This window comes from Mus caroli, unplaced genomic scaffold (assembly GCF_978045245.1).
Source record: "Mus caroli unplaced genomic scaffold, Mus_caroli_1 scaffold_19, whole genome shotgun sequence".
Classification (NCBI taxonomy): Eukaryota; Metazoa; Chordata; class Mammalia; order Rodentia; family Muridae; genus Mus; species Mus caroli.
In genome coordinates, this window is record NW_028227274.1 from 82,652,565 (window position 1) to 82,665,152 (window position 12,588).

A 12,588-nucleotide genomic window follows, 5' to 3' on the forward strand; every position below is an offset into this window, starting at 1 on the left:
AAAATGAACAAATTATCAATTAACTTTGCTGTTTAAACATGTGTCCTTATTTCTCATTAAAAGACTGATAGTTTAAAAAAATAAAAAATAAATTAAACACACACATAAACACAATGAAGCCAGAAAGCTTAAGAAGTGCATCACCATGACTGATAAGAATGCCAACTCAGTGTAATATAAGTAGCAGTGATTCCACGAGCAGGAAGGCCTGGGTCCTTGTCTTCACCTAAGATGTCATTTAAGCTCTTGATTCAATTTTCTTTATGTGTCCACTAGATGTATTAACTCAGACAACAGTCTAAGTTCAATAATCTATTTTTAAAATAAATTTTAATAGAGCACTAAAATGTCTTTAATATTTAACTATAACCTACATCTTTAAGGCAAACGTCCGTTGTGAGGCATCTAACTGTCAGAGCCATGCATCACAGTATACGACAGACTTGCTTGTTAACACGCTAATAACGATCAGGTTTAATACTAATACCACAAGAGCATCTGCACCTCCTACTTCATCTACAAAAGCAGTTCTAAAATTGTTCAGAAAGGATCTTACATTTTGCCAGATTTACAGGAATCTTCTAGAGTCTTGTGAACCACATGGAAAACTGAAACCCTTTAAACCTTTAAAGGGTCTTCAAATGACTCTTTCAGTTCAAGATAATCTCTAAGCCCTAGGTGGTAAGCAATACTTTTTAAAACTTAATGAGAATTGCAAACAAAAACAAATAACTTTGTCTATCTGATGCTTGATACAATGCACAAAGCTAATGGAGTGGCAGCCAGGGGAGAAAGAACTCAAGGGATGGAAAAAAGAAGGTTAGCACAGAACAATTTTTAAAAAACGTAAAATGTGTAAATAGTTTCAAATGGGAAAAAAGGGTGTGGCGAGTAAGAGTAAGAGTAAGAGAAAACCACTGTTTGTAGATGTTCTTTGAAACTTGTTGCTTTGTTTTGTTGAGACAGGATTTCCCTGTGTAGCCCTGTGTAGCCTAGAACTTGCTTGAGGATCAAGCTGGCCTCAAACCCAAGAGATCTGCTGCCTCTGCCTCCCGAGTACTGGGATTAAAGGTGTGCACCACCACACCCAGCCAAGTACATTATTAAATAGTATATACTTTTAAAAAGGAATAGCTTCCTGCCCCATGCTGTGCTGAACTGAGAATGTAGCTCATTCCTGTGTGAAAACACAATCATAGCACCCATCTTCCCTGTTGAATGCAAACATGGGGAATGTGGCTGCATCACCGGATGTCTTCTCATTATCTGTAATTACCTTGCACTAAGCTATATGGAACAGATATCAATCTGTCTCATTATAATTATCCAAAAATCAATGGTTCCCTAATTAAAATTATAAATAGTGAAATTTTCTTAAAATAACTGTTTGACCAATTCCCACACCCCAGGACTCTGAACAGTAATTTACTTCCCACCTCTCTATTTAGACACACTTCCTTCTCCTTCCAGAAACTGTCAAATCATATAGGTTTTTAGGAGAGCAGGGGGTGATGGAGGGAGGGGGAGCAAGAGGTGGGAGGGAAGACTGGCAGGCAGGCAAAGAGCTAACGGTCAACATGAGAGCATGGAACATCTCTGAGAAACACCCATCCCTGCGATTGTCTTCCTGGCTTTATAATCATGCTTCAGGCAGTGTTGACTTAGTTTCCCCTCCTGAACATAGCACCTCTTGTCAACATACATGTGCCACAGCCCCTGTCTGGACAGGTAGCCCTGGTCCATCTGCCTCACTACCAGTGGCAATCATATCCACTACTACCTACTGTGGAAGCAATTTCTGAGTTAGCCAAGATGAACTGAGTTTTGAGTATTCGAGGAAGATGTTAGTTCAAGCTGAACTCCAGCAAGCACTGGTAGACGCCAGTGCTCAGCAGACAGCTGTGAGCTATGTCCTTCCTTCCACAGCCACACACAGGAGGACTTTCTGCAGAATTCCTAACAAGCCATGTTAGTTACTCCACCTTTGCTGTTTAGTTAACTAGGTTGGAAACACAAACATCTGTCTTAGGAACAGTCCTCAACTAACTTTGCCAGCGTCTTTGGGGAGACTTTTTTATATTCCTCAACAGTTGGAGGTTCCCATTCAACCTGGCTCCACATATAGTGGCTATTGGACCTTAATCTGTTTTCTCCTCAGGTCTCTGCCCTCCATGGGGCTTGAGAGCACAAGGCCAATACACAATTCTATCACCATGCTTGCACAAAGAAACTCAGATGAATCTACCAAAAGAGAGGAGAATGAAGAATCAGTTGATAGCAAAGTGTCCCTTCTGCTTATATTTCCAACACCTGTGCTCAAGCACTTCCTGGGCAAATCACGAAAACTGGCCAAGTAAAGACTTAGGAAACGGAGAAAAGATTAACAAGGGGAAGTGCATCTAAGGAAAAGCGGACACAGAACAGGTGAGAAAAGCAAAAACCCAGCCGCCCCCCTAAGGTGCTGTGACAACGGGGCACTTAAACACCTTGACCCCAGTATGACTTTTAATAACCAGGAGACAAAAATAGAGACTCGAGACACTGCCACATGACTATTTCACTGGAGGGAAAAGACAGAAGCTGACATTTTTTCAACTATAACCAACATGTAAAAATGCTTATTTTATCTCTATTTTGTTCTATAGGTTAACCACACTTGGTGGCCTTGGAATAAGTCCATGAACCATGGAAAAGACAAGTGCCGTGTGACCATACAGAAGGAAAGGTGCACTGGTGGCAGTGACGCCCGCTCTCCACCACTGTGAGACACACTGCAAGGAACTCTCTTCTCTTTCTACCTCGCTGTCTTACCCCAAGTCTCTGCTGAAGTACCAAACACTTCAGTGGAAAGTAAGAGAGTTCTAGAAAAATGCTTGTTATCTGGATATTATAAACAAAATATTGTTTACGTTTTCAAACCATAGAGTGAGTTGCATTATAAAATAATGTAGAAAATACTGATAATTTGAAAGGTATTTAAAGAATTTTACCACCAGAAGGGTAAATGCTTCACTTTGGGTTAAGTGACAGAAGAGACAGTATTTGTTGCATGGTGTTTTTGAATTTCAAAGTAGAGGCAAAAGCTTAGTCAAAGGAAAAGCAATAAAATATTATGTAGAAAATACAAACAATTCATCTTTGTAATGGATGTGTTACTGTTAAGTTAGATCTTTCTTACAGAAAACAAGAGGTGCTGTAGTTTATCCTGTTACAGACAAAATGCACTGCTACAGCACAAAACCAACTTCTCTGTTTCTAAGCAGAACAAGCAGATGAAGCAGATACTTATTTTATTTGGATACATCTGTAGATATGATGGGTGTGATTAATTGTTCAGCTCAAAATGCAATTCTGTGGTACTTTTAATGATTTAGGTATACACAGCTTTAGTTCTCAAAGCAGACTAAAAATAGTGATTTTAATTTATTCCTGCTGCCTACAATTACCCACAACCATGTATTTTTAAATATTTCCAGCCTATAAAAATTACTAATTTTTGCCACTTGTGTTTATCTGCATTTAGACTTTGATTTGGATAAATTAAGCTCTCAAGTGTTCCTTGCTTTATGAAACTCTGCATGTTGTACACTTCAACACAAATAAATGACTTGTACCATTAGAGGTTTAAATAATGTAATGTATTTCATGCTCAGCCTGAAGCTGGGTTCCAATGAAGTTGCTAATGCACGTAATGATTAAGTGTAACTCAAATACTAACTGTGTTGTTGAAAACATGACAGGCAATAATTTGGTCTATTATATTCTGCCATTTAATTGCCTAGTACAGACATTCTCTGACACGTTATGAAGCAATGATTTACAATTATTCAAGCTGCAAAGGTCAGAAAGTGACATTATAATCATCTACATAGAGATCCCTCTAATGCACAAAAACTAGGTAATCACACACACACACACACACACACACACACACACACACACACAGAGTTAACTGCATTAGAAACTTTCTATTTAAGGTTTTCTAAATCAACTAGGAATAAACATTTCCTAAAGCATACTAATGTACAATTTAAATTTTTTGTGGAATCTTCTCATAAACTGAGTGAAATATTTGAAAAATGTTCTTATTCTCTCCTGATTAGCTAAGACCTATTCAACTATTTAACTCCATACACACACACAGACACACACAGACACACATGCACACACACACACACACACATATGTGTGTGTGTGTGTGTGTGCATGTGTGTATATCAAGACTCAACACCAAGAAAATCGACCACTAAGTAACATAGTCCCTAATTCACAGATACTGGGTTTATGCTTCTGAAAAATGACATAAAAAAATGTAGGCATCTACTGTAAGTTTTCTACAATTGTTCTAAGGTAATTAGTATTGAAATATAACAATAACCTATCTTGATCTATTTTACCCCAGCACAAGTTTTAGGCATGTTTTTCCCTATTACATAGAGATGGTCAACCACATGTAAGTACAATAAATTATCACCAGATGAAGAACAGAGAGGAAGGGGAAGGGAGAGGGGAGGGGGAGGGGCTAATATCATTTACAGTAACACTTACCCACAGGGAGAATAAAATGAGGCAATGAGGCAGGGTTTGAATACCAGAATATGAAAGCAAGACTGGATAAGCAGTCTTTTATCAGAACGTAAATTTTGACAAAAATGGAATACATGTGGCTAATGGAAGTAGATGTTATGCTATTATATGCTACAGAAAACAACCTAGATGAAAAACAATGAATAAAAATCATAGTAATGGAAACAGACACAAACAACCCGGAACAGAAAGAAAATGAACAGAAAGGGGTAATTAGGAGAGGAGCAGCCATAAGGCAGGAGGGCCGGGGGCAGAAGTGGATCCCTGCATCGATACTTGTAACTGCGCTCCCCGTCTGTGCACAGGGAGAGCAAACACCAGCTAAAGAGTAGGAGCCAGCACAATCATCAAACGAGACGAGTGTCAAATGCAGCATTTACACCAAACCGTGGACAAATGCTAGCATTCAGAACCCAACGCACATGGGCGTATTAACATGTGCGGTGTGAAACTGACCCTGGGCCTTGTCATGTTAGACAAGAGGTCTACCCCTAAGCTGCATCCCAAATCCCACAGCCAGAATTTTTTTTAAAAAACTAGCAAAACATGTAGAATGACTTTTGGGGCTTGAGAGTTTTCATATTCTTGACACCTAACATAAGTAAAGACAGAGGATCATGACTTTAATAAAAAGATGTGTCTGGTCTATTTTTAAGCCAAACTGTAGTTAAATAAAACTATTCGATTTTGCCCGGGGCGATGTTGGTTTACCTTTGCCCCCACTAAGCACTATCACACTGGCAGCAGACTTTCACGTTGACTATACATTAAAGACCTGGATATAAATATCATTGCACTCATAAAACTCTTCCCCTCATCCTACTTAGATGTAAGGAAAATGCTATACAGAAGATCTACTAGAACTAGAGATATGGTTCCGAGGATAGAGAGCACTGGCTGCTCTTGCAAAGGACCTGGGTGTGATCCCCAGAACCAACATGGAGGCCCGTGAGCATCTGTGCCTCCAGAGTATCCAACACCGCCTTCTGGCCTCCACAGGCAACAGGCATGCATGACATCCACATACATACATGCAGACACACACACATACACATAAAATAATAAATAATTTTTAAAATGGAGGCTAGAGAGATGGCCTTGAGGTTAAGAATACATGTTTTTCTTTCAGAGGACCTGAGTTTAATTCCAATTTCCCACACGATGGTTTACAATCATCTATAACTCCAACTCCAGAAAATCTGAAGCATCCTCTAACCTCACAGGCACTAGGGACCAAGAATGCTCTGCCTACACTCATATGCATAAAATACACAAACATTTTTTAAATAATAATTTTCAAAGCAGCAGTTTGCAAGTCAACAAATAAAACTCTGCTCTCCTGGAACAACTTTATTGATTTTATTCATTATCTGCTCCTTAAAACATGAAATGTGCAGTAATGTGTTCCTAACATGAAAAGATAAACCTTGCCCATAGAGAACGTTAGTCCTAAGTCAGAGCCAGACAATGGAAACCAGGCTTTCAACTCAGTCAGCTTCTGCTGTCAAGGTAATTTAAACCCTGCTGTACCATGGCCAACATCTGCCAGGAGAGGATAAGGAAGAGACAACCTTCAAATTCTTGATCTTTAAGATTCAGAAAACTAAAAGCAACATAAGTCCAGATGAAACAATTTGAAAGGCAATTTTTATGTGTGAGTTGACAATTCAGAATAATACAATGACGTCTTAATGGAAACCCTAAGACACATAGTTCACATGGACCTACAATTTTCCTACACAAAGACAAGAAAAAGCAGCCAAATACTTACAAGCAACCTGCTACATTAATACTGAAGTTATCCAATAGAATATAATACCATTTCCTTAAATTTCACCATAAGAAAACTATGAGGTTACAGCAAAAAGAAGTCCAGTTTTATAACAGTTAATTAAAAAATGTTCCCACCTCACTGCTTTATACATTATTCAACCAGGTCTATTTGAGAAATAACTACTTATAACTAAATAAAGAAGAGGTCATTAATGAAATTTCAGAAGACTGAGACTAAGATATTAACTACTGGAGAAAAGAAAACATAGTACAGGACCTTCTGTTTGTGACAAAATTACAGAAGTAATGTTCCTGAAAGATCACCTCACCTTTTAAAGCATGATTCTGTAAAAGGTAAAATTTATAGCAATTAAAGCTAATGAAGAAATGCAGCATAGCCTGCTTATGTTCAGGAACTAATGGGTCCACTGAGCATTTGTGAGATTATTTAGCCATCAGTGGTAATGAATTGACACTGTCAGCAGTGTTAATGTACCAGCGCTCTCCAGTGTCAGGAGCAAGAGCCAGTCCCTGCTTCTTGTTTTGTTTTCTATTTTAACTTTTGTTACTCTCCTGCACCTAACACATGAAACGTAAACAGCCAAAGACACCACTTCATGAAAATCAAACTGCCTGGTTCATTCCTGCTCTATCAACCTCACTGATCAATCCTCCTCAGCTCTCTGACCTTCTTCAGAGCTTCTGGCTTTACTGTAAGGCTCTAGGCCCTACTAAATTACTATGTGTGACTTTTAGACTGGACTTATTTTTAGAAAGAAAGAGAATTATAATTATATAGGAGGTGAAATTTAAAGCCTAACTCTAAGTCTAAAAGTTAAATACTAAAATCTAGTATGCTTTATCACCCTTCACACACAGACACACACACACTACAATGAAGCTGTCCATTGCAAACATAAGATTCGATGCACTCATATTTACTTACATTCTATTATCTTGGTGATCATGTATATGAACTACTAGTGTGTGTCATCTGTGTACAGTAAGCAATCAGCTAAGGAAAGGTGCATTCTCCAAATTATACATTTAAACCTGATTAATTATAAACTGTTTCTGATACTATGCGTGTAAAGTATGATTCTCTGTAAAAGTTTCTTTTTCTCTTTCCAATATTATTACCCTAAATTTAAAAAATGGATAAAAGATAGATCTCAACAAACCTAATATGCAAAACAATTTTTTTTTTACCTATTTCTCACAAATGGGAAAGAAACTGCTTCCTGCTTCCTAATGGCACATCTTTACTGGAGTCATGATCATCTTCTATAACTCAGAGACTAACAACAGTAAGTGAGATATCTTTTAAAATTACGAGACCTATAGAAATTAAAACGGACCATTTGGGACTTGACCCCAGCAGCTAAACTCGGTAGTAACAAAACTCATTCTCCAACTGATCAGGAGTGGCTCCAGGGCAAAGGTCCATCTTCATTGACTTTAGCTGCAAGTCACTGAACCATCAATTTGGCCATTGAATAAATCACAGACCATGGTTGATAAAACTGCTTGCAAAGTTATTTATAAAACTGTCTTAAGGATCAAAAAGTGAAATTGTATTCTGGGAAAATGTATTGTCCAATAAAAAGAACTGGTCCTGACTTGAAGGCTGTTTCCGTGTTCATGTAAACCTGAAGAGCCATCTACATAAGCATAATATTGGATCCATAAGTTTCAGATTTCTTAAGTTTCACATAAAGTATTTTATATGATGTACTTATTAGCTAATTTCTCTAGCATAATAACATTAAGATATATTTTAATAAGAAGGAGAGTATTAAAATCCACCTCTGAATGTCCTGTGATACACCATATATGTCACAGCATTTTAAAACCTTTTAAACATTTCTGCTAAATTAATGAGTTTTGCATTAAAGTAGCTCAGTGCTTTCTATTAAATGTAACATATCTGAATGACAATTAAACATTGGGAATGACTCCACAAAGAATCATGAGCTAAAAAGGGAAAGTAGTTCTGAAATCACACGACACAAAAATACATGATACACTGTAAAAAAGCATGATACACTGCTTTTCAGTAGCCAGGCATCTGAAACTAAATCTTTTGTTTTTCCTTGTAGAATATGTCCAATGGAACCAAAGAATCATTAATGTGATTAAAATTAAGGCAGTATAGCAGAAGGAAAAGAAACATACATATGCACTCCTAAAGCTATATTATCTGGGGGAATTTTTTGTCTTTAAATGGAATTTATAGTTCTCTCTGGCAATGTGAATGAACATCCTATAATTTAGTCAATTTACAGATTACAGGTTCAAATTGACCTTGTAGCCCATAAAATTGCTCATCTTCAGCACAGGATTAGAAGTGGGAGAAGAATGTCATAACTGTATTTAAGGAATTTACCATAACAAAGGAAAGGAGGATACGCACGCATAATTTTCGCCACTCTTACTCATATCAGTTTTGAATTCTCAAACAATAGCTATCCCGCACAGGGCTCCTGGCTCACACAGCAGAGGTGCCTTATTTACTCACCCACAGACGTGACACTTGTACTCCCTCATCCCAAGGTGCCTTTTCACATGGTTTCTGGCATCTCCAAGCTGAGCTGTTGCAAAATGGCATATCTTGCACTTGAATGGTTTTGATCCTGAGTAAATTTAACATAAAATAAGGTTTTAGACTTGAGTCACACATTACTGATAAGACTTTTAACTGTGGAAAGCAAGCTAAATGTTAAGTAATACTACCTTCAATCTAGGTAAGAACTGCTGTCCCCAAAGTGGAACACATGCATTCATCTGTAACTTTCTTATTCCCATAATTATCTCACCCATAGTTTTAATGTTTTAATGAATCTTCCCAATTCTCAATTATATTTCTAAGATGTAAAGTCAAAGTTAAATGCCATAGACAGCTTGAATGAGATGTTAAATATTTTTCATACAACTGATAAAAATATTTCTTGAAGTATTCTTTGTACTAATGGAAGAAACATTTTAAAAGCACAAATACAAACAAAATCACTGGTGTGTACAGTGTAGCTCTGAGGATAGTGCTCAGTGCCCATCAACTTGCCTCCGATTTCTCCAGCTTTGAATTCACACGCATAAAAACAGTAGTACAAACCTTCTGTCCCTGAACTCAATGAGTCGCCAGACACGAGACACAGGACATAACTGCCTTGCTCTTGTCACCGTGTCACAGTCTGTGGTGCTTCACAAACCACAAGGGTCAACATCTCAGTTACTCAGTTCACTAACAAATGCTTCAACACAAGAGCAGCAGTAACAACAACAACAACATGTTTTAATTAATTAATTAATTAGAGAAGAGTGAGATTAAACCATACTCCAAAACAAAACGTAGCCCCTTTCAGAGTTGCCAGCACCACTGTGAGTAATTGGAAAGTCCCACAGTAATGAGAAATAACAATCTCCTAAAACCATATGTACAGACTGTCTTCTAGTTTTCCAAGACTACATCTTGAAAGAAATCAAAATAATAAAGACCACAGCTTAAAACCATTACAATGTTTCTTTATCATGATTAGTATGTAATTTGGGAATTAACTCTTCCAATATAGTAAGAGTATGAAACATGTAAATTTCAAAAGCTACAGAGTACAAATAAAAAAAGTCTCAATATTTGATCAATGAACTTTTGTGGAGTCCTGGAAAAAAAAAATAAGCTTGAACTAAAACACTCAAGAAAAAATTTCAATTCTTAAGTTTGAATTTAGTTCTTAAAGGTGATCAAAAACATGAAGCATTTCCTTTTAACCTTCTACCATAAATTTAAGAAAAAGCTCAACAGCACTGCATAGCAGACAAGGCTGAGCACTTCCCTGTTCAACAACAGTGAAGCCGAGTTCACAGTGCTTCACTTCTATGGTTGGAAGGAGGTGTAAAATACATACAACACCCGAATGGCTCTATCTAGTAAGACTTAGATGTCTGAATAGCAAGAGCAGGTTGGGATTCTAGCTTACAGCAGTAACATTCATTCAACAAGCATAATATTTTGGAAACAATTTTTTATAATTTATTTAAATGATCCAGATAAAATTAAGCCTATGAGCACTCTGAAACATGTGAGAGACAGAATCCCAGAATGGGATTTTGGAAACATAAGAATCTATCAGCCTGTGGTTTCTGCTGTGGTGCTTTTCCAAGGACAACTTGGAAACTATTAATAAACAATAGTATCAAGACCTGAAACAAAAAGGATCAAACATTTATCTGCAAGATGACTTGGAGATGCAGAAATAAACACATGGTGGATCTGACAGCCCCCAAATTCTGACTAGGCCTGCTCAGGTGGCACTCATGTCACAACAAGGGGCACAGAAACACCTGTGCTTTTAATCTGCTGTGCACAGCTCTGAGGAGGTCCTTCCTTAAGTCAGGGAGACCTCACAGCTGACAGTCGTGATCCTAACTGGCTGTCTAAAGTGTCCTTCCTATGCCATCAACATTCAAGGACCAGCTGAGCCAAGGCTTCTCTGTGAGAAAAGGAAGTCTTTCTTTTTACTTCCTTAAAGATAGCATTTCATCCTTACACTGGCCATATGATACACATTATGAGTCTACACATGTTTAAATCACAAAACCTATAAAATCACATATTTCTAAATTTGCCTTTCTCTCAGGTGTATCTGAGTATTAGAAACATTCAGGATTATCTTAAGTAATTCTATCCCTTGGAGCAGCATTACCCTCAGAAGATTTTTTTTTATTTTAATCTGGACTATAGGATTTTTATGGAGGCGTTAAATTTCTGGTGCTTGATTATTTACTAAACAAATCCAAGGACTTGAAACGTCACTCTGCACTCAGACCTACAGGCCACACTTCTGCTGAATTCTCACTGCTACGTGCACACACACATGTGGCGTTCAAACTCAGAAGGAAGGACAGGAGCCTGCAGGTCTTAGAGGGAGAAGTAATGCAGATGCCTGTCTTTCATGCAGACCATGCAATGCTCGCTGACTGTAGTATAGACCCCAGTTCTCCCTAAGCATTTTGAACATCTCCTTCATTCGTTCTTTCAGTCAATCATTCACACCCATCCAACAATTACACTCACACCAACTTTGAGTGAAGTGTGTGCAGAGTAAGTAGGGAATGAAGTCTGTCCCTTTCCACTCACTGGGCTCAGTCTGCAAGTTAACGTGGTGAACTCTGTAGTTTCTAAACCATTACATACTGAGTAACAGACACCCAGCACTAAGAGTTTTCAGTGAATTTGCACACACCACCATAGGTACCCACATACAAACATTTTCCAAAGGGCATAAGGGACCAAAATACCAAGAACACAAACAGAAGGCCTTCCTGATATCTTGAGGCTTAAGTGTATTTTCCATGTGCTGTGACATAAAACACAGAATACTGCACAAGAGAGGACACCTGCTCCATGAGTTCCTGAACTGCAAGATAATCAGGCCGAGTGCTTCATAGCACGAATGCACAGGAAGCAATATGCTTTCTGCCTACAGTTCTTGATAATAAAACCTTTTTTGTTGTTGTTGTTGTTGTTTTGTTTTGTTTTTCGAGACAGGGTTTCTCTGTATAGCCCTGGCTGTCCTGGAACTCACCTGGCGCAGGCCTTTAATCCCAGCACTCGGGAGGCAGAGGCAGGCGGATTTCTGAGTTCGAGGCCAGCCTGGTCTACAAAAACTTATTTCTTAAGAGTGCTGCTTCTATCACACTAACAATAATTAGACCAGGTTTCATAAAACATATAGCAAATTTCAAATTTGGAACCGGGTTGGAAGAGTGAGCCATTTCCAGCTAAGCAGGACTAGCGGCCCTGTAATTACTCGATCTTTCATAGATAAAAGCAAAGCACTAGAGAGTTGTCCACTTTAAGATGTCCTGGGGGTGGGGGTGGGGGAGAACAGCATGAAATTAAATCTGAAGACCAACTTCCCCCAAAAAGGTGACTCAGGAAGGATGTGCTCTGCAGTGCTTCCGAGCCTGCGAAAATGTACTTGCTGATAAGACCAACAGAAGATATTAGGAAAAAAGGCATGCTAACTTTTCCTAAATGTTACAATCAATGATGTAACTTATATAAGTAGGGTTACTCTGTCACATATTGATAGTTACCTCACTTTCACATCCACATTAACTTGATTTTAAATGCAATTAATACATATAGTCAAGGAAGACTAATGGACTACATTCTGCACTTAACCTGGTAGACATTTTCAAATGGCACAAGTGACCAGTGCAAACCTA

General features: G+C 38.1%; 1 protein-coding gene across 3 annotated transcripts in view; it reads right to left on the reverse strand.

The window, feature by feature from the left end:
• Znf407 (zinc finger protein 407) overlaps window positions 1–12,588 on the reverse strand; it is a 384,272-nt gene that overhangs the window by 339,853 nt on the left and 31,831 nt on the right. For all 3 annotated transcript variants that reach the window (XM_085833524.1, XM_085833525.1, XM_021150389.3), the window contains one exon: window positions 8,879–8,993. In XM_085833524.1, the coding sequence (XP_085689650.1) occupies window positions 8,879–8,993 (115 nt within the window). The remainder of the gene's footprint in view (window positions 1–8,878; window positions 8,994–12,588) is intronic.